The sequence below is a fragment of the Pelophylax lessonae genome, assembly GCF_965119305.1.
Source record: "Pelophylax lessonae genome assembly, chromosome: 13".
Taxonomy (NCBI): domain Eukaryota; kingdom Metazoa; phylum Chordata; class Amphibia; order Anura; family Ranidae; genus Pelophylax; species Pelophylax lessonae.
In genome coordinates this window covers 61,819,248-61,846,962 of record NC_138780.1, presented here as the reverse complement: position 1 = coordinate 61,846,962, position 27,715 = coordinate 61,819,248, and the positions used below count along the sequence as shown (strand labels likewise).

The window sequence follows — 27,715 nt, the reverse complement described above, 5'->3', positions numbered from 1 at the left end:
TGGGCCGCTGCACCAGCATGGCCGGATTTTGGTTTGCCCGCCCAGGGCTTTCTCTGGCCACCCTGGCCCTTGAAGGGTTTTCCTTTGTTCTGTGCCTTGAAGGCACGAAAGGACCCCTGCTTTGGTTTAAAGGAGGGGCCCCGCTTACCGCAGAAAAACTTGCCCTTAGGATTCTGGGGCAACAGAGTGCTCTTGCCCCCAGTGACCCCTTTAACCAATTCATCCAGGGATTCCCCAAACAGGCGAGACCCCGCATAGGGGATTGCAGCCACCGTTTTCCTTGAAGTCTGGTTAGCCGACCAGCTTTTCAACCATATCAGGCGAAGGTTAATCACCGCGACACTGGACAGGCGTGCGGCCTATGGGGCCTCATTCAAGGCCACATAACACAAATACATGACCATCGCCACGGTAGTAGGGGGAGGAGAATCAGCCACGAGGGTGCGTCTTAGCACCTTAGTCCAATCCGCCACAGCCTGAGCCGACATGACAAAGAGGCGAAAATAGGCTTTAGCAGGGAACCCGCCACCATGTAGGCATGGCGGGCAAGGGATTCCATCCTCCTATCCGTAGGATCCCTAAACACCGGAGAATCTTTGGTGGGTACCAGAGTGGCCTTGTTTAATCTGGCCAAAGTGTGATCCACAGTAGGAGCCACACACCAGCGCAAATGCGTAGGAGACATGAAGGGATAAAGGAGTTGAAACTTCTTAGGCACCACGAAGGTGCGTTTTAAATGACGCCATTGAACAGTCACAGTAGTGTGAAACGTCTTGCCACACATAAGATGGCGTCGCAAGGCGCCAAAAACACACTACATTCATGCTGATAAGCGCCCACAGTGAAGCATGACATGCTGCCCACACCTAAAATGGCGAACCGGCGGTGTTTTACCCCACAGCGGTCGCCACATGTGTCTGCACCTCCAAACAGCACCCTAAAGTGATAAAGGAGAGGGAACCCCACAGACCCACACAGAGCACGTGCTGTGAGAAAAAAACCCCGCAGGGACCGGGATCAGGGAGCCCAAAAATGCACAGACATGAGGGGATAACACAGACCCACAGGACTGCCAGCCCCAGACAGAGGCCCCACACAGAATGTACTTACCTGTACTCGATGGCGTGGGTTGCCTCTCAACGACAGGAAACCGCCCACTCTCAGATGGCAGGGGTGCCGTCAGCCAAAAACGCAGGACGCTAGCAGTGCATGGAGAACCGTGGGTGAGACATCCAGATGAGGTAGCCACCTCGCAGGCTTGCATCCCTGAGGACAGGGATGGGTCGTTTGCGAGGCCAGGGCGAACACATAGCCTGCTAAACGATCGATGGCGGGCTGGGATTCCATCAGGCCCTCTGTCCTGGAAAACCAGGACGGCCAGTCCGACTCCCAGCTCCGCAAACGCCGTCTTCATCCGAAGATCCGACTAACTAACGCTGACAAAATAAACAGCTAGTAGTGCAAAGTAAAAACACATTTGCAGCAAATAAAATCATAAAAAAAGAAGAAGAAAGGCTGAGACTGAAGCCCCAGCACAGGGAAGCCTAACTCCTTAACTAGGCAGAAGACAAACTGAGTTTGGATGGCTGATGCAGGGGGTATTGGACCAGTGGGACAGCCCCCGTAGGTGTGTCTATGTAATTGCTTTGTTTTTTAACAAGTCTTGTGCCTAGTTACTCCTGTGGAGATGAAGTCAATAACCCATTAGTGAAGACTGTATGAGTGGGCGGCGACTGTCGGAGGACGTAAGAGAAATGAGTACACCCCTCACATTTTTGTAAATATTTTATTATATCTTTTCATGTGACAACACTGAAGAAATGACACTTTGCTACAATGTAAAGTAGTGAGTATAACAGTGTAAATGTGCTGTCCCCTTAAAATAACTCAACACACAGCCATTAATGTTTTAAACGCTGGCAACAAGAGTGAGTACACCCCTACGTGAAAATGTCCAAATTGGCCCCAATTAGCCGTTTTTCCTCCACGGTGTCACGTGACTCGTTAGTGTTACAAGGTCTCAGGTGTGAATGGGGAGCAGATGTGTTAAATTTGGTGTTATCGCTCTCACTCTCTCATACTGGTCACTGGAAGTTCAACATGGCACCTCATGGCAAAGAACTCTCTGAGGATCTCAAAAAAATAATTGTTGCTCTACATAAAGATGGCCTAGGCTATAAGAAGTTTGCCAAGACCCTGAAACCGAGCTACAGCATGGTGGCCAAGACTATACAGCAGTTTAACAGGACAGGTTCCACTAGGCCTTGCCATGGTCGATCAAAGCAGTTGAGTGCGCGTGCTCAGCGTCATATCCAGAGGTTGCCTTTGGAAAATAGACGTATGAGTGCTGCTAGCATTGCTGCAGAGGTTGAAGGGATGGGGGGTCAGCCTGTCAGTGCTCAGACCATACACCGCACACTGCATCAAATTGGTCTGCATGGGTGTTGCCCTAGAAGGAAGACTCTTAAGATGATGCACAAGAAAGCCCGCAAACAGTTTGCTGAAGACAAGCAGACTAAGGACATGGATTACTGGAACCATGTCCTGTGGTCTGATGAGACCAAGATAAACATATATGGTTCAGATGTGGAATGAATAATTCGGATAGGGTGGTTACCCTGGAGATTGCCAGCATCCCTTGGTATAAGTTATAGCAAAGAGATCCCCTAAGGGTGGGACTTTAAATGGCAAAGACCAGAGCTTGAGTAGATTTCTTCAAATTTTTATTCGTACAATAGAGAATATGAATTACATTTGTGAGAATGAAAGACAAGTGAAAATAATTGTATACATAGTGTGACAGGAAGTCAGGAAAATCTATGGGTGTTGTCACTGACGGGAGATATATTTCTGCTTGGTTTAGACAATTCACTAATTGCTATCAGGTGTCGGCTGCAGAGGTAGGCAGGAAGGTGTACGGAAGTTGAGAACACTTTCAGCTGTTCAGAATGAGGCAATTAGGATCTCTATAACTTGTCCAAAGGGAGTCTATTGATTGCTGTCTCCTGAGGCTGTGTAAGCTGGGGAGAGCAGTCAGATGAGAGACTTCTAAAGGTGAGGTGTTGAATTTTTTTCTGTGTAAAGAAAACACAAATGGACATTTGAGTGTCTGCTGTAGAACCAGCAGGGTCTGCCCAAAGAGTAGGTTGGGAAGACTCCTTAGATAGGTTCCGGTGTGTGAGAAGGTAGACGCCCACAGTGGCCAGGATTTATTTTGTGTTTTGTTTTATTTTGATGTTTTTGCTGCATGCACTGTTTTGAAGAAATTGGACGAATAAACCATAAACTGTTGTTTTCAACCACTCCTCGGCTATCTCCCTGTGTGACGAACCCCCCCAAAAGGGGTTATCCACACCCGCTACCGAGCTAATCCCTCACATATGGTGGAGTGCCGCGGGCAGTTAAAGTAAACCCAAAAAAATGGAGGAAATACTGAAACAACTGATTATATCGAATGCAGCCCAACAGCAGGCAAATGCAGCTCAACAGCAGGCAAATGCGGATTTTCAGCGGAGCTTTGCAGCTCAACAACAAGCTCACCGAGAGGCCATTGAAGGCGTGGAACAGAGACACCAGCAGCAAATGGAGGCCATTGTGAAACAGCTTCAGAGACAGCAGACCGAGGTTGGGAGTCAGGCCAGTAACATACCGACTTTTCGGGTAAACCACTTATTGCCAAAGATGACTACAGATGAGGACCCTGAGATGTTTCTGACCACGTTTGAAAGAACAGCGGAGAAAGAGAGTTGGCCTAAAGAACAGTGGGCTGGACTAGTGGCCCCCCTATTAGCTGGAGAAGCCCAAAAGGCATATTTTGACTTGGAACTTGCAGATGCAAAAAACTATGATCGATTAAAAGTGGAAATATTGGCACGTTTTGGGGTAACCTTGGATGTCCGTGCTCAGCGGGTCCACAATTGGAGTTATCAGCTGAAGAAACCACCCCGGTCGCAGATGTATGACCTCATCCATTTGGCTAAGAAATGGCTGCAGCCAGAAATTCTGTCCGGACCAGAAATTTTGGAGCGAGTAGTCATGGACAAATTTCTTAGGTCTCTTCCTAACACCCTGCAGAAATGGGTAAGCCATGGTGGTCCGGAAACCGCAGACAAATTAGTAGACCTGGTCGAAAGGTACCTAACAACTGAGAATTTGACCTCTTTTTCCAGAGATGCACAGACTTTTCACCCCAAGACCAGACCCTCCCCACCTATAAGTAAGACTGCGTCAGGGGATGGGGGTGGAGAGAGGATCCAAAGAGCAACTCGAGGTGTTAGTAGGACTACTACTAATGTTTGGCGAGAGCGACCTGGAAGACCCATCCCACAGGAGAGGACTGGAAGGTTGATTTGTTACCGTTGCCGGGAAGAGGGACATGTAGCAGCAGTTTGCCCAGCGGTTTGCCCAGTGGATGATGAACCCATGCATTGTGACTTTCTGACAGAGAGACGACAGTCCTTTTTTGCAACCACATACACTGCAGTAAAGGGGAATGAGAAACCTTTATATAGAATGTGTTTAGATGGTAAAGATGTTGTGGTATTGTTGGATTCAGGTAGCCTGGTTACCTTAGTGAGAAGTGATCTAGTGGTGAAAAAAAACGTACATCCTAGGAAAATGGCGGTAGTTTGTGTACATGGGGACACTCGAGAATATCCGGTGACTACAGTTTCCTTTGAAACCTCCCTCGGTAACTTGTGTCACCAAGTGGGTTTAGTTCCCAAACTGCCACATGACGCCATTGTGGGAAGGGATTTCCCAAAATTCTGGGAACTCTGGGATTGCCCAGATTCCCCAGTAGGTGGTTCTTCTGAGCCTGAACCATCTACTCCAGAATCCTCTAACTGTGAGGATTATCCTGAGTTTCCGTGCTCAGTCTTAGCCGGGGAAACACCAGTCCCTAGGGAGGAGCCTGCTACCTCAGAAGAGGAACAGCGGCCGTTAGGGTTGGATGACCTTAAAGTGCACCGAGAAAATTTTATCACTGAGCAATTGAGAGACCCCACATTGCTAAGAGCCCGGGAGAATGTAGTGAAGATAGATGGGGAGCTAGTTAACCCTGACGAGAGGATTGCCCTCCCTTACTTCATTATTGAGAGGGACCTCTTATATCGAGTGTCACAGAGGATAGAGGACACTGTTGAGCAACTGGTAGTGCCTAAACCGTACCGCAAGATGGTTTTGGAACTGGCCCATGGGCACATTCTTGGGGGACATTTGGGAGCAGAAAAAACCCGGGAGAGAATCACCCAGAGGTTTTATTGGCCTGGGATCACTAAGGAAGTGGAATTGTACTGCTCTTCCTGTCCAGTGTGTCAGATTAATGCACCCATGCCCCATTTCCGTAGTCCTTTGGTACCCCTGCCCATTATCGAGGTTCCTTTTGAGAGGATCGCCATGGATTTGGTTGGGCCCTTACTGAAGTCCACAAGAGGGCACCAGCACATCTTGGTGATAATGGATTATGCCACCCGTTACCCAGAAGCGATTCCTCTCCGAAATACCTCTGCTAAAACCATAGCCAAGGAGTTATTTCAAGTTGTCACCCGGGTGGGTCTACCTAAGGAAATCCTAACTGACCAGGGCACCCCGTTTATGTCCAGGGTGACAAGAGAACTTTGTAAACTCCTGAAAGTGACCCAGTTACGTACCTCAGTATATCACCCTCAAACAGATGGGTTAGTGGAGAGGTTTAATAAAACGTTAAAACAAATGTTGAGGAAGGTGGTGGATAAAGACGGAAAGAATTGGGATTATCTGCTCCCTTATCTGATGTTTGCCATAAGAGAGGTTCCCCAATCATCCACAGGGTTCTCTCCGTTTGAGTTGCTGTATGGGAGGCACCCCCGGGGCCTACTTGACATTGCCAGGGAAACATGGGAGAGTGAGAGTTCCCCTCATCGAAGTGTGATTGAGCATGTTGCTCAAATGCAAGATAGAATTGCCCAAGTGATGCCGATTGTGAAGGCACATTTAGCCCAAGCCCAGTTGGCTCAACAAAGGATTTACAATCGTGGGGCCCAGGTCCGTTCTTTTGCACCTGGTGATAGGGTGTTGGTGTTGGTCCCCACGGTCGAAAGTAAATTCCTAGCCAAATGGCAGGGGCCCTATGAAGTATTGGAGAAAATAGGGATGGTGAATTATAAAATTAGCCAACCAGGAAGACGAAAACCTGAGCAGCTCTATCACGTGAACTTGTTAAAACCATGGAAGGATAGAGAGTCCTTGGTCGCTGAGACTACCCGAGTTTCTGCTCCAGTTCACCTGGCTGTCCCTGAAGTTGGGATAGCAGAGACTCTGTCCAAACTTCAGAAACAGGAGGTTAAAGAATTTGTGCTCCGTAATAGGGAGAAGTTTTCAGACCTGCCAGGTTGGGTCTCGGGAGTTAAACATGACATTATCACCACCCCAGGGGATAAGGTCAAGTTAAAGCCTTATAGAATTCCAGAAGCCCGGCGAGATGCCATTCGCCAGGAAGTAAAAAAAATGCTTGAGTTGGGGGTGATAGAAGAGTCAAATAGTGATTGGTCCAGTCCCATTGTCTTAGTGCCCAAACCAGATGGAAGTTGGCGGTTTTGTAATGATTTTCGCCGCCTGAATAAAATCACTAAGTTTGACACCTATCCTATGCCCCGCATAGATGAACTAATTGATCGCCTAGGCACTGCCCGGTACATGACCACGTTAGACCTTACCAAGGGTTATTGGCAAATTCCTCTCTCGGGGTCGGCCAGGGAAAAAACAGCATTTGTAACTCCAGACGGATCTTTCCAATATCGGAGGATGCCTTTTGGGTTACAGAATGCTCCTGCCACATTCCAACGCACCATGGATAAGACCCTTCGGCCTCATCTAGCCTATGCTGCTGCATACCTCGATGACGTGGTCATTCACAGTGAGGATTGGGACTCACACTTACCAAAAGTTCAGGCTGTGTTGGATTCCATCTGGAAAGCTGGGTTTACAGCCAATCCAAAAAAATGTACCATTGGGCTAGAAGAGGCGAAGTATCTGGGGTATACCATTGGTAGAGGTCTAATCAAGCCCCAAATAAACAAAGTTGAAGCTATTAAGGATTGGCCACGTCCCACCAGCAAGAAACAGGTTCGTGCATTTTTGGGGATTGCAGGTTATTATCGCCGTTTTATTCCCCATTTTGCCTCACAGGCTGCTTCCCTGACCAATCTGACCAAAGGGAAGGAGTCTGTCATGATCAAATGGACTCCCGAGGCAGAAACAGCTTTTCAGGCTTTAAAACAGGCCTTATGTAGCCAGCCAGTTTTAAAGTCGCCTGATTTTTCACGAGACTTTGTGGTCCAGACAGATGCATCAAATGTGGGTTTAGGAGCTGTACTGTCCCAGATTATCAATGGGGAAGAACACCCTGTTATGTACCTCAGCCGAAAGTTGAAGGCCCATGAAGAGAATTATGCCACCATTGAGAAAGAGTGTTTGGCGATGAAATGGGCCTTGGATTCTCTCCGATACTACCTCCTGGGTAGACAGTTTGAACTGGTGACGGATCACGCCCCATTGAAGTGGATGGCACAGAACAAGGAGACCAATAGGAGAATAAATAGGTGGTTTCTGGCCCTTCAGGAGTTTAGTTTTGTGGTAACGCATCGCCCCGGTGTTCAAATGGGGAATGCAGATGGTTTGTCCCGTGCACATGCGTGCCTGTCAACCTGTGTCCCAACCCTAGGGTTGAAACAAGAGGGGGGGGTATGTGACAGGAAGTCAGGAAAATCTATGGGTGTTGTCACTGACGGGAGATATATTTCTGCTTGGTTTAGACAATTCACTAATTGCTATCAGGTGTCGGCTGCAGAGGTAGGCAGGAAGGTGTACGGAAGTTGAGAACACTTTCAGCTGTTCAGAATGAGGCAATTAGGATCTCTATAACTTGTCCAAAGGGAGTCTATTGATTGCTGTCTCCTGAGGCTGTGTAAGCTGGGGAGAGCAGTCAGATGAGAGACTTCTAAAGGTGAGGTGTTGAATTTTTTTCTGTGTAAAGAAAACACAAATGGACATTTGAGTGTCTGCTGTAGAACCAGCAGGGTCTGCCCAAAGAGTAGGTTGGGAAGACTCCTTAGATAGGTTCCGGTGTGTGAGAAGGTAGACGCCCACAGTGGCCAGGATTTATTTTGTGTTTTGTTTTATTTTGATGTTTTTGCTGCATGCACTGTTTTGAAGAAATTGGACGAATAAACCATAAACTGTTGTTTTCAACCACTCCTCGGCTATCTCCCTGTGTGACGAACCCCCCCAAAAGGGGTTATCCACACCCGCTACCGAGCTAATCCCTCACAATAGGTTGCAAACAATTAGTGGTTAAAAACAAGTGGCCAGGTGATACATCACAGATAAGAATGGCTGGGATTTCTTGGAAGGAAGGGACCAGACGCGTTTCGGTTGGTAACCTTTCTCAATGGTCCAACAGGAAAGAATCTCGGACTAAAGATGTAAAACATATTGCAGTCATTAGAAAAAAGCACAGTAGAGTAGTATTGCATGTAAAGACATTTACATCCATGTTTTATACAAGATGTCTGTTACACCCATATAGGGTTATAAAAATTCACATATTGCATTTGTGTCTAAGTTTGTACATACCTTGAGGACACATCCTAAATGTGACGTGAAAGGGAAGGCCACAAAACATAAAAACGAAGCCAGGAAAGGACCTATGGCTCGTGTTATCAGAAAGAGTCGCCAAATATCAGTTTCTCCAGGTCTGTATCTTGCCTTAAAACGGTTTTGTAACAGTTTAGGTGTTTAATGGCAGACCATACGTAGAGATATGGAGCGAGGGAGATGCAGCCATCCCACCAAGGACTCCCATGAGGATCCCAGGAAAAACAGCCCGCACTGAAGGGCGTCTGTAAGTGAGATATTGGTAGATATTAGTGTAACACACAGGATGTATCAGGGCCTATAATAGATGTCAATGGATATTCAAAATTGTATACATACAGTATGAAAAAGTATCCAAAGTTGGATCCCTAAAAAGGGAATATAGTAGTCTGATCAAAAGAAGACTATCTCCATCTGGAGGGGAGTTCACAGAGGCACATTTCTAGCATGCGCTCATGCAACCCAGATCTCCCCCTAGGGAGACATGTAAAGGGATTACACAATGGTATTTTTCCACAAGTCTTCTTTGTAATCCTGGACCGCATGCACCCCAGCAGCAGAGGAGGAGATTGGGACAAAACCCTATTGCAACGCGAATCCAGGTGGATTCATACATTAAGGGCCACCATCCCCCCTGGCTTAAATGACAACATTAGTTTTAAACCATTCCTGGAAGGATTCACTTCAGGAAACTGGGAACCCTAAAACCAATTTAAATTTTGAAACCTTTTTACTATTGTTTTTTCTTCCCCCTTATACATACATATTTTGAATCCCTTGTCAGACTCTGTGACATGACCTGTAACCCCTTTCTGTTCCTATATCACCATTTCCCACTTATTTTCTGTCGATCATATTCTCCCCTTTCAAAGCAATGCTCACAGCACTGAGCAACATCACCTCTTGGATGCTGACAGAAATTTTGATTTCTTAATATCAGTATTGCTGCACGTTATATGCCCGAAATATACTCATTGACATATGGCATGCCATGTAACTATATTGGTCTATCAATTTTATGTAAACATTATGTCTGTTCCTCCATTATAAATGCATACAGAGCGAGGTTTGAGCAGCTTCCCTACCCTTCCGTGACTCCCCACAGCGCAAAAAGGGGCGTATCCACGCCCCTTACATTGACCGGCTGGCGTCGACATTGTTTGTTGATGTCCGACGGTCACATGATGTGCGCTTGCGTGCCCGGAACGCACACCGCGGTCCACGTCCCCTGTGGGCGGCGCCTGTGCGCTCCAGACACGGGGGATCCCATTCGGCCTGCGCATGTCAGATGGGCGGCCACACCTCCGTACGCACTGCGCATGCGCCCGCGTCCTCTCAAAAGGTGGACACTCGCTTTCAGAGTGCGCACCGCCATTACACAGCTATGAAGTGATACAAGGTAAGACTAACAGGATGGGAACTCACCACCACGACTTATGTCAGCAATACTTGACTTTCACACTACCTCCTTTCCTTATATTGGTTTCTCTCTTTGCTCCTTCCGATATTTGATATTTGGGAACTACTTCACCTAGTCCACTCTTGTGAACACCTGGTACCGACCGATATGAGTGCTCTGTATGCCTTTCATTACATTTGGGGAACATTTTGGTTGAGACGATTGGTACTTATTTCTTAATTACCACACTAGCATAATTGGATTGATCCCAATGCAGTACAGAGCACCCATAGATATAAGCCTCAAGGAGCTTTTCTACTGTCCACATACTTTCACAACCTTTGTATGCATTTCTCCTTCTCCTTAATTTTATGGAAAACTGTGCTCTTTCTTTCCCAGTAACCTGTCTGACAATGAGGGGTTGTCTGGGATGAAACTTTGCGGTTTCTTCTCTCGCTTCCTCTACTTTATTCTCACATGTCTCGTGGTGGTGGTAGTACCCATACTCCCTTGACCCACTAATATGATCTTTTGGGGGCCTCACCAATTTTTCCATCCTCCTTTTTGTTACATACAGGAACTCCCCTCCAGATGGAGATACGCATCTTTTGATCAGACTACTATATTCCCTTTTTAGGGATCCAACTTTGGATACTTTTTCATACTGTATGTATACAATTTTGAATATCCATTGACATCTATTATAGGCCCTGATACATCCTGTGGGTTACACTAATATCTACCAATATCTCACTTACAGACGCCCTTCAGTGCGGGCTGTTTTTCCTGGGATCCTCGTGGGAGTCCTTGGTGGGATGGCTGCATCTCCCTCGCTCCATATCTCTATGTATGGTCTGCCATTAAACACCTAAACTGTTACAAAACCGTTTTAAGGCAAGATACAGACCTGGAGAAACTGATATTTGGCGACTCTTTCTGATAACACGAGCCATAGGTCCTTTCCTGGCTTCGTTTTTATGTTTTGTGGCCTTCTCTTTCACGTCACATTTAGGATGTGTCCTCAAGGTATGTACAAACTTAGACACAAATGCAATATGTGAATTTTTATAACCCTATATGGGTGTAACAGACATCTTGTATAAAACATGGATGTAGTTGGACATGGCGGTGTGAGGACGTTTTCACTTGGTGCTCCCGCTCTCCGGCCTCCCTAGTCGACCATTACCTGCTTTTTTTCGCTGCTATGAGCATCCGCAGAAAGAGGAGAACTAAGCCCGCTACAGCCTCTTCCTTGAGGACCCCCTCAGTGACCCCGATCCGAGCCTTCTTCCCAGAGTCCGCCAGCTCTACACCGCGGGTCCTGACTCTGACGCCACGTGGGGGACCTGGCCCGATGGCTGCATCCTCGTCTACACGCAGTTCCCCTGTGCTCCCTGCCGCCTCCCCTGTGACTGCCTCCAACATGCCGTCTCAACTGGGGGATATACAGGACATCTGGACTCTCCTCAGGGTCCTTCCCACGAAAGCGGACATGGAGGCAATAGTGGCACAGGTGGCGGACCAACACCGGCGGGACTTCCAACAGCTGGGGGGCGAGGTGGCCTCCCTGGAGGGACGAGTGACGGCGGGAGAGTCTGTGGTCGGCGCGCTACAGACCAGGATATCCCAGCTGGAACAGACCCAGGTCGGACACACTGAAGTCCTTGCCGCTCATCAACTGAGGATGGAGGACATTGAGAACCGGAGCCGTCGCAACAACTTACGGCTCCGGGGCTTACCTGAAGCCACTGGCCCGGAAGACCTTGCAGAAACTGTGAGAGCTGTGCTGTCCCGTGTCCTCCCACCGGATCCTCCGGTCACCCTGGAGTTTGATCGGGTCCATCGAGCCTTGGGAGCGCGACCCACTGATCCAGCTAGACCCAGGGACGTTATATGCCGCCTGCATCGGTACTCACTGAAGGAACGGGTGCTCCGGGAGGCTTGGTCCAAGGGCCCCATTGACTTTAATGGGCTACCATTCAGATATTCCCGGATGTAGCACGGGGCACACTGCAACGCCGAGCGATGCTTAAACCGCTGCTGGAGAGGCTCCGGGCGCCTGAGATCACCTATCGATGGGGATTCCCCCTACAGCTGACAGTGCGGAAGAATGGATCGATCTTTGTGCTTCGAAAGCACGCAGACCTGCCGTCTCTCTGTGACTTCCTTGGCATCGAACGGGTGGAGCTCCCGGACTGGCTGGCCCTGCTTCCGGACCGTGACCAACGCCGGGATCCCCGTGGCTTGGGCTCTCCGCTCCACCGCAGGCAGCGTTGGTAGTATCGGGGTCCGCCTCCGCAGAGTTCGGGAGTCGCTGCACCGGAGACTTAGGACGAGGTGTGTGAGTATGGCCCCCTCCTTCCCTGACTCTTGCCTTTACCTTGGTCCCGATCCCTGACGTCTCCAGCTAGCCCATTATCCATCGCACCCCGCACGCTACTGTCTCCGGTGCGTACTTTGAGGTCCGGCACCCCATCGGCTTTGGCTAGTATGTTGAGGCATGGCCCCCCTTTCATCTCCCGCTGGACTGCTGCTTCCTTGGTGAACCTCACGCTCGCACCCCCTGCATGCTGCTGGACCACGGTGCTCATCAGGTGTCCCCCTATCGCTGACTGCTTTTGCGGACTGCCCTGCTTGACTGTGCCTCCCGGCTGCCCTCTCCCTGTCCTGGGTTTCACCTGCTGGGGGTTTATCTAGCAGACTATGAGAGCGGGGAGGGATATACTGGGCCGGCTCTAGGGGTCTTGTGCTGGGATGGGATATGGCGACCTAGCACCTGCAGGCCCTGGACTGTGGCCTCACGCTGGCTGCATATGGGGATATTTGTTGCGGGGGGTCATGGCGGGCATGTGGGGTGGGGGGAGACCTGGCTCTCACAGAGGATCCTCTTCGGGGGTCCCGCGGGGCCCCGTGCTGCTCTGCCGGTGTTGCCACAGTCGGGGACATGCCTACCGCTTGGACAGACCTATATGGTAACTGGTATTACTAAGGAAGGACCTTGTCGATCTCATGTGTTAGGGGTTTGTGTAGAAAGTCAGGCTGCCCTTCACCTCTGCTATCACTGACAGCTCCGTGTCTATTTAAAAGCCTTTTGATAGGTGTGCTGGGCTGGAGGCAGTGTTGGGGTTCCTCAATCCCCCCTTCCTCCCCTTTCCCCTCCCCCTCCCCTTTCCCTCCCCCTCCCCCTTTCCATCCCCCTTCCCTCCCCCTCCCCTCCGTTCCTCCCCCTCTCTTCCTTCCTCCCTATCTTCCCCCTTCCCCCCTCTTCCTTCCTTCCTTGCCCTTCCTTCTTGGCCACATTCCCCCTCCCACCTCACCCCCTTCCCCTCCTCCCCCCCGTTTTTTCCCTGCCCGGGGCCTTGCTATGTGCTGCGACCCTTGATATTTTTTGTCTTTTGGGGGGGGTCCCTTGCGGGGGCTTGTGGGGCTGCGGTCCCTGGGGCCCTTGTGGTCGGGGGGTGCTGCCCTGGGAGCCGGCGCTCTGGACCGTCCTTCCTTGCTCTTGGCTGTTTAGTTACTTTCTGTTATTGTCTTTTTCATGGCTCAATGTTTAGATCACTACGTTCCCCGCCTCGGACTGGCGGTGCTTCCTCCGATGTTCCTCAATGTTTATATTCCTTGTATGATGCTCACATATCACCTTTTCCTAGGTCGACATGGGATGGAAGGGGAGCGGTCACCATCCTCTTTTCGGTGTGGCCTTCCCAGTTCCCCCCATAGGATTTTGTTTTTCCGGGGTTCCCCACGCCCCACTCGGTCTTTGGGTCTGGAACCCTAGGCGATTTGAGACTAGCTCTCACTGTGCCGCTGGCACTGTAGTTCCGTGGTTCTTCGTTTCACTCTGTGCTTTTCCCCTCCTACTCCCTCTTTCTTGCCCTTCTCTTCTCATTTCCCCCCTCCCCCCTTTTTTTTTTCTTCTTTTCTCCCCCCCCCCACTTTACCTCTTCCTCCCCCCTCCCCTTAGGTGGTGATGGCTGCCCGCCCGGCTGATCCCATCCGCCTGGCATCGCTCAACGTGAAGGGGCTCAATACCCCCGAAAAGCGCTCCATGGTTCTGACTGACCTTCATCGCCTTCGGGCCCACGTTGGCTTTCTGCAGGAGACCCATTTCAAAGTTGCCAAAATCCCTTCATTGGGGGGCAGACGGTTTCCCACTGTCTACCACAGTTGCTCACCTGATTCCAGATCAATAGGGGTTAGCATTTTGATAGGTAGCCAAACCCCGTGGACGTGCTTAGACTCGTGGAGCGACGAGATGGGCAGAGCTCTATTTGTGAAGGGTCGTCTGGGCTCTGTATTGGTCACCCTGGTCAACTTATACCTGCCCAATACGGAACAGGTCCCGTTCCTAGAATCATTGCTCTCCAAACTCCACGATTTTATGGAAGGTCAGGTTCTCCTTGGAGGCGACCTCAATTTTGTCCTGGATCCGATCCTGGACGCTTCTCGCGGAACATCCCACATATCCTACGCGGCGCTAAAGCGACTTAAGAAGGGCTTTCACGCCTTTCATCTAGTTGATGCGTGGAGGGTCCTCCATCCGACCACTAGAGACTACACTTTTTACTCTTCTCCCCATGACTCCTACTCGCGCATCGATTATTTTCTGGTTCCCCAAGCCCTGCTGGGACGTGTAGTGTCGGCGTCTATTGGCTCCATCACTGTCTCCGACCACGCGCCGGTGATCCTTGAGATGGACCTACGCACCCCGGAGACACGTCAATGGCAGTGGCGGCTCAATGACGGTCTCCTCCAGGATCCTAACCTCCTAGAAGAACTTAGGACCGAACTTGGGGGGTTCTTTGCGACTAATGCCCTTCCGGAAAGTTCGCCGCTAATGGTGTGGGAGGCTCATAAGTCTTACATGCGAGGGGTCCTGATTAAATTAGGGTCTCAACGCAAACGTGCACGGACACAACAGGTACAGGATCTTCTGAAGCGTATAGCTTCGCTAGAGGCCACCCACAAGAGAACGCTGGCACAATCGGCCCTTCAGGAGCTGACTGTTCTCCGGGATCAGCTGCGCTCCTTGGCCCTTTTCAAAGCGAAGGCTTCTTTGGCCAAATGCAGACGCGTGTTCTACGAGCATGGGAATAAATGTGGCAGGATCCTTGCACGAGCCTTACGAAAACAGCGGGCACAGACGTTTATCCCAGAAATTCTCTCCTCGTCGCGACGAAAGGTCCACACCACGGAGGATATTGCTGAGGCCTTCCGCAGGTACTATTCCTCATTATACAATCTGGCCCCAGACTCATCTTCGCCGGCCCGGGCAGCGCTCCACTCTCGGATCAGGACGTACTTGCAGACCTCCGGGCTCCCCGGTCTTCCCACAGAGGCTCTAGAACGATTGGATGAGCCCCTCCTCCCTGCCGAACTCTCGGGGGCCGTGGCGGGAGCTCAGAGTGGCAAGGCGCCAGGGCCAGATGGCTTCTCTCTGGCCTACTATAAAAGTTTTGAGGACATTCTGGCTCCCCACTTTCTTGCCGCATATAACGCAGCGGGTTCAGGGGCGGAGTTCCCAGTGGACTCCCTCCGCGCTCACATCACGGTGATAGCGAAGGAGGGTAAGGACCCCCTCCTTTGCCAGAGCTACAGACCTATTTCGCTCCTTAATGTGGACTTGAAATTGTTCACCAAGATCCTGGCCTCTCGTTTGGCCCCCCTGCTCCCGCAACTGGTGGACGATGATCAAGTGGGCTTTGTACCCTCCCGGGAAGCAAGGGACAACACCACGAAGGCTATTGATCTGCGTGCGCCCGGAGGATCCCCATGCTGCTCCTCTCGACGGACGCCGAAAAGGCGTTTGATCGGGTGAATTGGGTCTTCCTTATGGAGACCATGAGACATATTGGGCTGGGACAACACATGTTGTCCTGGATTGGTGCGATTTACTCTCGCCCGTCGGCCTGCGTTAAGATCAACGGCTTGCTCTCCGGCCCTTTGGAAATATCCAATGGGACAAGGCAGGGATGCCCTCTTTCCCCGCTGATTTTTGTTCTGACCCTTGAGCCTCTCTTGAGATTGGTTAGGGCGAATACTGATATAAGTGGAATCTGGGTCTCTACGTCGCTCGCCCCAAAGGTGGCGGCTTATGCAGACGACCTCCTCTTCTTCTTATCAAAGCCCCTTCTCTCCCTGCCTAATCTTATGAAGGAGTTCCGCAACTATGAAGAGCTATCTTCATATAAAATCAACCATCAGAAATCTGAAGCTCTCCCGGTCTCCGTGCCTCCGGCCTTACTGACCCTTCTCCAGAGGGATTTTCCCTTTAAAATGGAGTTCTTCGCATATTAAATATCTGGGCGTTTTTCTCCCTAACCGTCCTGATCGCATCTTCAAATGCAACTTCACTCCTCTTCTAGTGCATATCCGGAAGGATTTGGAGGGCTGGCAGAAGGGAATGTTCTCATGGTTCGGGCGCTGTAACATCATAAAAATGAATGTCATGCCCCGTCTGCTTTATGTGTTGCAAGCCCTTCCTATCTCTGTCCCCCAGACCTTCCTTCGGAAGATTAATGAGGTGTTCCGCAGGTTTCTGTGGCTTCGGAGCTCCCCCCGCCTGGCGCTCAGGGTTCTTCGTATGCCCAAACTGAGTGGCGGCATGGCCTTCCCAGACGCGTCGCTATATTATGCCTCGTGCCACCTAGCCAGGATTCTGGACTGGCATGTACATGGATCACTGAAACAATGGGTGCGCATTGAATGGAGCTTTGGTGACTCTTCGCCGGAGTCTCTGTTCTGGGGAGCCTCTGCCCTACCACGCGGGACCTCGGCTCACCCGACCATAGGGGCCACCCTGGCGGTGGGTCGCAGGCTGTGTAGAGAGGGCTCCATCGCGACCTTTCATTCCCCTCTGTTTCCGGTGCTCGATAACCAGGACTTCACCCCAGGCCTGACTGACCCAGGTTTTCGCGCCTTGAAGACCAACGGTCGTCACCAAGCTAGACACTTCATTGTCCGTGGTCGTTGGATCTCTCGGCAAACTCTCTTCTCGGATCACGCCTTTGCCACATTGTCGTTCTGGCAAAAGATACAGCTGGCTCACTTCCTGCAATCCCTGCCACCGGCAACCTCGTTCACGAGACGCCTTACTCCTTTTGAGGAACTTTGTGCATCGGACTCTCCCTTGCGCCATACTATATCTCTGCTCTACCGCCTTTTATCAGGCTCCGATCCATCCTTCAGACCCCTGTACCTGACTCACTGGGAAAGGGACCTAGGGCTCTCTCTCTCGGACCACCAGGTTGAGCGTATTTTCTTTTTCACCTATAAGACTTCCACGTGCTCCAAGTATCAGGAGGCTGGCTATAAGCTCTTAACCAGATGGTACTACACCCCAGCCAGACTGCATAAGATGTTCCCTTCATGTTCAAACCTCTGCTGGCGATGTGGGGAGGAGGTGGGATCCCTCCTCCACGTCTTTTGGTCTTGCAACAGACTGCAACCCTTCTGGAAGGAAGTGATGCGTATCTCGCAGAAGTTCACAGATCATACCCTCACTTTGAGCCCTGCTCTCTTCCTTCTCCACCACAATAGCTTTCCACAGTCTTCTTATCGGAAATCAATCTTGCCTCTCCTGCTAACGGCGGCAAAGAGCTGTATCCCTCTTCTCTGGAAACAGGCACAATCTCCCACGGTGGCATTATGGCTGCGTAAAGTGGCACATATCAATGAAATGGAGGACCTTGTTGCGACTGACAGGGGCATTAGGGAGAAATTCCTCAAACGATGGTACTATTGGCATGAATTCAGCTTCTCCGATGAATATAAAACTTTGATCGCCTAGCTGGCTGTCGGCGGACCGGGGGGCCGCCACCACCCCCCCCCCTTTTTTCTCCTCCTTTCCATTTTTAGTCTCCTCCCTCCCTTCTCTGCTCTATGGCTTCCTTTTCTTTTGAGATTGTATTTTCTTTAGGCATACGTAACCTACCTGCCTCTCAGGAATTTATAAGTGAGGCGGGCCGCCGGATCGGTCCCTCCCTGCCCCCATAGGCCGGCCATTTGATGGATGTCGGCGGGGATAGGGATTGAGACCTTTTCGGAGGGCCAACGCCCTGTTGTCGACTCTTGGTTCTTACCTCTCGCATTTATCTATGTTGGATCATATGTCCTGAGATGTGTTTTCACTTATTACCTTGTACATTTTCTTCTGTTTGCCTACTGTTTTTGGACATGTACCACTGCTCTTACATATGCTGTATGCCTATTCCTTTTTCAATAAACAGTGAATTTATAAAAAAAAAAAAAAAAACCATGGATGTAAATGTCTTTACATGCAATACTACTCTACTGTGCTTTTTCTAATGACTGCAATATGTTTTACATCTTTAGTCTGAGATTCTTTCCTGTTGGACCATTGAGAAAGGTTACCAACCGAAACGCGTCTGGTCCCTTCCTTCCAAGAAATCCCAGCCATTCTTATCTGTGATGTATCACCTGGCCACTTGTTTTTAACCACTAATTGTTTGCAACCTATGTATACAATTATTTTCACTTGTCTTTCATTCTCACAAATGTAATTCATATTATCTATTGTACGAATAAAAATTTGAAGAAATCTACTCAAGCTCTGGTCTTTGCCATTTAAAGTCCCACCCTTAGGGGATCTCTTTGCTATAACCTATTTGGTTCAGATGGTGTCAAGTGTGTGTGTCAGCAACCAGGTAATGTGTACAAAGACAAGTGTGTCTTGCCTACAGTCAAGCATTGTTGTCGGGAGTGTCATGGTCTGGGGCTGCATGAGTGCTGCCGACACTGGGGAACTACAGTTCATTTAGGGAACCATAATTTCCAACATGTATTGCGTCATACTGAAGCAGAGCAAGATCCCCTCCCTTCGGAGACTAGGCTGCAGGGCAGTATTTCAACATGATAACGACCCCAAACAAACCTCCAAGATGACCACTGCCTTGCTAAAGAAGCTGAGGTTAATGGTGATGGACTGGCCAAGCATGTCTCCAGATCCAAACCCTATTGCGCATCTGGGGGCATCTTCAAACGTTAGATGGAGGAGCTCAAGGTCTCCAACGTCTACCTGCTCTGTGATGTCGTCATGGAGGAGAGGAAGAGGAATCTAGTGGCAACCTGTGAAGCCCTGGTGAACTCCATGCCCAAAAGGGTTAAGGCAATGCAGGAAAATAATGGTGGCCACACAAAATATTGACGCTTTGGGCCAAATTTGGACATTTTAACTTTAGACATTAATGGCTGTGTGTTGAGTTATTTTGAGGGGACAGCAAATTTACACTGCTATGCAAGCTGTACACTCACTACTTTACATTGTAGCAAAGTGTCATTTCTTCAGTGTTGTCACATTAAAAGATATAATAAAATATTTACAAATATGTGAGGGGTGTACTCAATTTTGTGAGATACTGTATATTACCTAACTACATTGTTTATTAACACATTGAGTCTGGTAAGTAGCCTGTTAGGACACATTTAGGTGTTGTGTACAAAAGTGTTCTTGGTGGTGGCTTCTCTGGATTTATTTTCATTTACCTAAGTGTACTACACCATGAGATGCCTTTTTGTTTGATTTTATATGCTTCGTCTCCTTTGCTGAGTGGATCCGGCTGATATAAAGAGAACCAACACCAACTTTATGTGATGACTGGCCTGTGTTTTTCTTTCCTCCTGGTAAGCAGATTGGATCACACTTGTTTATGAAAATGGACTGATATATGAGCGCCGCATGCAAATCTTTTTTACAGTATAAAAGAATGCCTTTTGGGTTACAGAATGTGCTGGCAACGTTTCAGCAGAAATTGGATAAGATTCTGCTGCCATATCGGAAGTATGCTGCAGCTTACCTGGACGATGTGATTGTCCATAGCACCGATTTGGCCTCACATCTGACAAAAGTTAAAGCCATATTACGGGAAGCTGGGTTTACAGCCAACCCAAAGAAGTGTACCATTGGACAGGAAGAGGCCAGATATCTTGGCTATCTAAACTATTGGGAGAGGAGTAATAAAACCCCAAATCAACAAAGTTGAAGCTATACAGAGTTGGCAGTGTCCCCACAGCAAGAAGCAGGTACAAGCATTTCTAGGAATTGCTGGCTATTATCGGCGATTCATTCCTCATTTTGCTTCTCTGGCTGTGCCCCTAACCAACTTGACAAAGGGAAGGGGGTGTTAAGGTCTTACCTTGCCCTCCTGTTGGCAGCCATTTTGGACATGTGCAGACTGCTGCTTCCTATAAACTCTGCATCATCACTTGCCTGCTCCCTGGAAGTCACACAGTGATGTTGCTGCACACCCGACTATATCAATCATCTGATGGGTTGCAGTCCTCACACTTTCGTTTGTGCAATCTCTGCTAGCAGTCTTCTGTTTTCTATGTTCCTCCGTGTATGACCTGGCTTGGCTGACGACTCTCCTGGCTCTCGACCCAGCACCGGCAGATGACCCCGCATCAGCAGACTACCCGCTTCTGGACTGGAGCCCGCCTTGGATGACTACCTACTTCTGGACTTGATCCCGGCTTTTCCCTAATCTCACTTCCACTCTTGCTGTGCGTTTCATTGTTTGCTCCAATAAACGGCTTCATTTAACCTGCATCCCCATGTGGTCTGGTTTCCTGGCACCCTGACAGGAGGGTGTCATGGTTAAATGGTCCCCAGAGGCTGAAGCAGCATTCCAGTCTTTTAAAAAAGCCTTATGTAGCCAGCCAGTGTTGTACTCACTTCTCTAAGGACTTTGTTATACAAACTGATGCATCAGATGTTGGGTTAGGAGCAGTGTTGTCCCAGGTTTGGAAGGGGGAAGAGCACCCAGTCATTTACCTCAGCAGAAAATTGAAATCCCATGACGTGAATTACACAACGATTGAGAAGGAGTGTCAAGCTGCGATGTGGGCTCTAGATTCCCTACTATCTGCTAGGTAGACATTTTTACCTCCCTTTAAGTGGATGGACAAAAACCAGGAGACTGATAGAAGGGTAAATAGGTGGTTCCTGGCCCTACAAGAATTCAACTTTACTGTAAAGCATCACCCTGGTGTTCAAATGGGGAATGCTTTGTCACATGCTTTCACATGTGCCTGACTACTTGTGTTCCAACCCCAAGGTTAAAATAAGAAGGGGGGGAATGTGAAAGGCAGGTAAAATCGCCTGGTGGCATCCAGGATGGCAGGTATGTGTGCCCTAGATTAAGGCTCTATACAGATTTGTTCCACTAGGTGGAAGTGCTGAGAGTCCTTCAGTGGTGGAGGTAATGAGCCCAGCTGAAGTAAGTTGGTTTAATAGGGCCTCTACAAAAACTCCCAGCATGCTTAGAGAGTTTCTCCATCCTGGTTTTGTGCCTCTGTAGACTGGGAGTGCTTGATGCCTGCCTGTGCGGTGAGACATAGCCTGTGTGGCAAATCCTCTTAGACAGGAAGATAGGTGCTGGGGCAGCACAAAACTGCACCTAGTTCATAGCCAGGGAACCTGCTTGTGTAGTAAGTCGCCAAGTGGGCAAGGGTTTATTTTCAGGTTTCTTTTTGTTATTGTTGCCATTTTTGCCTTGTATATAGTGTAAATAAATCGCACCTTTGTTTTTTCACCTGCAATGCTGTTTGCTGTGCCTAATTTTGTGTAGTGAAATCATCCAGGGAGTCACACACACCAGCTGCTAAGCTAACCCCCTCACAATATCTACTTTTAATAAATCATGTGGTTTTAGCATACTACTCTATGATCCTTTGTTCTTACTTCTACCCATTATTACCTTGAGGTGCTGGCTTTGGATAACCAATGAAGGACCCTTGAGAAGGTGAAGTCAGTGGTGCCCCCCAATTGGATGATTTCTGCGCTGTTGATCTCTTATCATTTGTAGGTCATAATTTTTTGATAAGGGAACTGGCACACTTGTCTGTGAGGTGGTTTGAGATTCTTACACATGGTCTTTTATCATTTTCAAGATTTTACATTTGGACTCATAATATTCTGATGTTTACTTCTTTGTTATGCATAAATGAATTATGTTATGGGACTGTTATTTCACCATTTACTTTATGCACATTGTTCATTATGGTTGAATATGAGGTAACTATTTTTTCACACACATTTTAGTCAGGTTTATGCAGTGTTTAATACAGAGTGGGTAACCATAGGCCCAGTGTAGTTTTTTGCTAACTGCAGAGAATTGACCTTTTACAGCAGAAGACTGCATATTAAGTGAGAATATATAGGGATTGGGAAAGAGTACAGTGGCAAAAAAAAAAAAAAATAGTGAAAAATATCACTGCAGGGAACAACTATATCAAATAACTACATGGAGGCATAGTACTGTTAATCAGGGGACTTTGACTAGTTATAACACGCCCACTTTATGACAGGGTAATGTGACAGTAAAAGCGACAGTTTGGAACAGCATATTTGTTCACCCAGTAGATACCACACACACACAGTCCCAAGTTAGTATAAGTAAATTAAACGGACCCGGGTTATAGATGCTGTTCTTACTATCGTTCTTCGCTGCTTCTTTGGTTTTCCATCATCAAATTCATCATCATCCAGGTCCTGTTGGAAACACAAGCAGACCTACATGGCATCACAATATCAATGCAGAAACAAAAATAGATCACAAACTATCATCATTTTTTCTAGCAGTGAACTTGAAAACTCTGGCCTCCTCATCTACTTACAACTGCAGGACTGAAGTGAATAACTGAATAGCTTCTATCCACCCTAAGGCTGGATTCACACTTGTGCGATGACAGACATTGAATGTGATTTGCACTGCATTGCATATTACATGCAATGTTTCTGTGATGCAAATTCAGCCATACAAACTGTATCTCACCAAAGTGGTGCAGGACCCTTTTTTTGGTCCGCACTGGATTCCTGCACCATTTCACAGTACACATTGCAATCCAATCTAGGTCTGTCATTAACTTTACATTGACACCCCCAGCGGTTCCCATATCCCTGCTATGGAAAAGCAATGCAGTAACATTCCAAATTACTCCGCACAATGGAATTCCTGAGAAGTATATGGCAAAGCACAAAATAACCTTACTTCTTAACAGATTCATCCCTTATGACTTCTTTCCTATTTAATGCTTCAATTGTTGACAGTCCGACCTTACAAATGTCTTACCCTTTGATGACTAAAGCCGACCATAGATTGAAAGAGGACTGTCCGAGATTCAATCTATCTATGGGCAGGTTGGTTGTACTGAAGTCAATCCATCAATCAGCCTGTCAATTTTTTTTTTCATGAGATCACTGTTGGCAGCTATAGCAGCTAGCAGTGATCACTGTGTTCTGCTGGCAGGGAAGGCTGCCTGTGACAGGAGTCACTTTGGTTTGGGGGCCCGTGGAACACAGCTTACCTTAGAGAGGTTGGGAAATCCCTCTCTCAGCCCCCTATGCCCCTCTTATGTGTAAGTCACCCTGTGTCTATTAGGGACACAGGGTGACCAAAAAATGATTGACTTAATGAACTTTATGGACACTGAGAAAATGGTTTTTATTACTTCAAATGGGACAGTAATATATATCCACCATATATCTCAAGAAATATATTAAGACTATTCCTGGTCTGTTTGATTCTGAACATATTCATCAAAAGAGCTAATCACATTGGCCTCTGTTCCATGTTATATGCCTAGCTGCCTATTGCCAATAAGAGACTGCTTCAAACAGTCAGACTCATAGCAGATGCTAATATCAGCTCAACCACCTGTCTTCCACACATTGTTGAATATGCTGATTGACTCACCTGTCATCTACTGTGTGGATGTGTTTACACTTATAATAATTGTGTATTATAACGGCAGTCTGCTAGTCAATTGGCTCAAGTTGATTGAATCACTATCTATTAGTGAGTGGTGGGAAAGAAGAATACTGTTTGTGTTGGTGGTCCCTAAATAATTAGTTCACCAAGATAACTATGGCCTACCTAAAAAAGCTTTTTACAGGTGATATCTTCAAATACAAAATTATGTCCAGACAATCTCTAAAACACTACAGTTCTCTAAATTGACACAATTTCTGCAAATAAGCATATCAGACCCTTCTAGCAAATGTTTGGTCTCAGATATTTATAAAATGTTAACACATTTACCCCCACACTTAATTTAGTCATTTTGGATAGAGCAAGGGATGGTTACAGTTGTGCTCATAAGTTTACATACCCGGGCAGAATTTATGATTTCTTGGCCATTTTTCCGAGAATATGAATGACAACATAAAACTTTTCTTTCACTCATGGTTAGTGTTGGCTGAAGCCATTCATTATCAATCAACTGTGTTTACTGTTTTTTTTAATCATAATGACAACAGAAGCTACCCAAATGACCCTTATCAAAAGTTTACATACCATGGTGATTTTGGCCTGATAACATGCACACAAGTTGACACAAAGGGGTTTGAATGGCTATTAAAGGTAACCATCCTCACCTGTGATCTGTTTACTTGTAATTAGTGTGTGTGTGTGTATAAAAGGTCAATGGGTTTCGGGACTCCTGACAGACCCTTGCATCTTTCATTCAGTGCTGCACTGACGTTTCTGGATTATGAGTCATGGGGAAAGCAAAAGAATTGTCAAAGGATCTGCGGCGAAAAGGTAGCTGAACTGTATCAAACAGGAAAGGGAAATAAAAATATATCCAAGGAATTGAGGATGCCAATCAAGAGTGTTTAAACTCTAATCGAAATGGAAAATAAGGGGTTCTGTTGAAACCAAACCCCGGTCAGGTAGACCAACTAAAATTTCAGCCACAACTGCCAGTAAAATTGTTCGGGTAGCCAGTGAGACCACAACCTGCCAGTCGCAACCAGCGAGACCACAGCCTGCCAGCCAGCAACCTTAATTAAGGTAAAAGGAGCCAACTTGGCCTAGATATCAGAGAGCTATGTTGTGTTGTTTTATTGTGAATAGGAAGAGACTCCCCTCCAGGACCCATTAGACTCCATTGTAGTCTCTAATGTGACCTGGAGGGGACTCTTTCCAACACACTCTCTAATGGACACTGACATGGCCTCTGCTAGAAAGACCCCCCCCCCCCCATAGCCCATTAGCCCTCAATTGTAGTCTCTACTGGGGCCTGAAATGGTCTAATCAACACTGAGATGGGCTCTGTTAGAAAGACCCCCCTCCAAGAAAATTAGACTCTATTGTAGTCTCTAATGGGGCCTGGAGGGGATTCAGTCTAACACACTCTCTAATGGACACTGAGGACTCTGTTAGATATACCCCTCTCCAGGTCCCTGTAGATCAGTGTACTTCACTTCCTGCTGTTTGTCCATTGTTGTGGGATTGGGGAATTTCAGGGAAAACAATCTCCTTAAGGGAGCTACTCTGTTCTTCCTTGAATTTATAAACTTTTTCATATATTTTTCTATCACATTAGAGCAGGGCTCGACATGTCGACTAAAAAGTTTGTCCTGGCAGTCTGCGTCAACCGGTCGCCAGCACGAGGTAGCATAAGAGGGGGCAGCCTGCTTGCCTGGGGTTGCGTGGGAGGCAGCACATGAGGTAGCAGTAATCCTCCTGCAGCTCCTCACTGCTCCCCCACACTGTTTAGTGATGGCAGGAGCTGGAATATGACATCATTGCGCCCCCAGCATCACTACAGAGATCATGCAGGGGAGCTCAGAGGAGCATCCCCTTAAGAATTAAAACTGGAAGGCCATGGCAGCCAAATTGAAAGTTGAGTTAGAGAATTTTTTATGATCGGTTATATTTAATTAAAAGGGATACTATAGTGGCAGCAATCCAAAGCTGTATTCCTGGCACAATCTGTCCCTCTGCCTTCTCCCCTGCACCCCCCTCCCTGGTAAATAAAGACCATTATCCAATATCCCTCTGCACTGGGTTGATGCTCCACACCCTGCAACGTCCCACAACGAGCAGGCGCTAATGCTTGGTAAATGCCGTGCATGCATTAGATTTCCCTATACGAAAGCATTGAATCAATGCTTTCATACGGGGAAAGAGATACCTGACCAAAGGTCTGTTTGAATCCAGGAAGCCCACTAGTGGCTATCTGGTAGACAACCACTAGAGGCTCACTTATTGCTGCAACTTAAACAATGCAGTTTCTCTGGAATGCAATGTTTTACATTGCAGCTCTATGTGCAAAAAGGATGCTTTACCCAGACCACTTCAATGAGCTTAAGTGATCTGGGTGCCTTTAGTGTCCCTTTAACTTTGAAATCTGACTTTAGTAAATAACTCTGTCAGTGTTTTATTTAATGGGGTAATATCCAGAGTACTGAAACTTGAAATGACACATTGCTGTGCACATGGTTGATGGCTTGGAGTAGGTTTCTGATGCAAAATGTGCAGTGCTATAATTGGGGAATACAGTAAATGAGGTTGCAGCGCTATAATGATAACTTTATAAAAAAAAACACATAAGAGAGAGAGAAAAACTACTAAATCAATCAAGTCCATCAAAAAATGAGTCCATCAAAATAAATCCCTAAACGTGATGATATTCAGTGTATATGTGACTAAAAAGACACCACCATGTGATCCTCCACCAAGGTAAGAATGCAAACTCACCAGACCAACATGCAGTGGCGGCCGGTGCGTTGGGGACGCAGGGGCGCCGTCCCCCCTTTCCATGTGTCTAAGCCCCCTAATCTACATGCGGGGCGCCGGACGCATGGAGTTCAAAGGGGTTTTTTTTTTCTCCTGAAGCACGTGATTAGAGCCAGAGGCTCTAATAGGCTTCAGAAAAGTGTGGCAGAGCAGTGCGCCCCGAGCCCACCCATTGTGTGACAATAGCTAACTAATATTCGCTATTGTCACACGGATCCTCCTCCTGGCCAATCAGAAAGCAGGTGGGAGACCCGTTTCCTGATTGGCCGAAAGGAATAAATAAATTCGCCCCGTTGCGTGATGTTGGGGAAACCAGTCAGGGACCAGCATTGCTGGAGCAGAGCGACGTCCCTAGCTGCCAGGGGAAGAACTCCTCCAGTAAGGCCGGGAGAAAGGGAAAGGAAAGATAGGTGCTGGTGGTAGGGGACTCAATTATTAGAAGGACAGACAGTGCAGTCTGCCACAAAGACCGTGAGCGCCGAACAGTCTGTGGTTTACCGGCGCTCGGGTTCGGCACATAGCGGATCGGGTGGACAGATTACTGGGTGGGGCTGGGGAAGACCCAGCTGTCATGGAACGCGTGGGTACCAATGACATAGGCAGAGGAAAATGGAGAGTCCTAAACGATTTCAGGGACTTAGGCGCTAAGTTGAGGAGTAGGACCTCCAAGGTAGTATTTTTCAGAAATACTACCTGTACCTCGAGCCACACCAGAGAGGCAGAGGGAGATTCGGGAAGTTAACAAGTGGCTGAGGAGCTGGTGTAGTAAGGAGGGTTTTGGGTTCCTGGAGAACTGGGCCTACTTCTCAGTCCACCACCAGCTCTATGGTAGGGACAGATTTGCACCTAAATGGGGAAGGTGCAGCCGTACTGGGTGAGAAGATGGCCGAAAAGTTAGAGGGGCTTTTAAACTAGGTGATGGGGGGGAGGGTACAGATGCAGAATTAGCCAGTGGAAAGAAAGATTCAGAGGGCACAAATGGGGACATTAGCGATAGGGTGTTCAGAGCTCCTAAACCCAGGGTGGGTATGGGGAAAATCACAAGAGCAGCCTAAAAACAACATTGAACGAGGATATAGGCAACCGGTAAAAATTAAGAGGTTTGTATACCAATGCCAGAAGCCTGCCCAACAAAATG

General features: G+C 48.0%; 1 protein-coding gene across 8 annotated transcripts in view; it reads right to left on the bottom strand.

Annotated features, from left to right (window-relative positions):
• Positions 1 to 27,715, bottom strand: part of PACS2 (phosphofurin acidic cluster sorting protein 2) — a 1,277,570-nt gene that overhangs the window by 825,181 nt on the left and 424,674 nt on the right. For 6 of the 8 annotated variants that reach the window (XR_014224766.1, XM_082242585.1, XM_082242586.1 and 3 more), the window contains exon 7: positions 22,464 to 22,544. The exons of 1 other annotated variant lie outside the window; for it this stretch is intronic. Coding sequence is in view for 6 of the 7 variants with exons in the window: in XM_082242585.1 (XP_082098711.1) it covers positions 22,464 to 22,544 (81 nt within the window). In the remaining variant the exon portion in view is untranslated. The remainder of the gene's footprint in view (positions 1 to 22,463; positions 22,545 to 27,715) is intronic. One more of the 8 variants, XM_082242590.1, reaches the window with a different exon arrangement.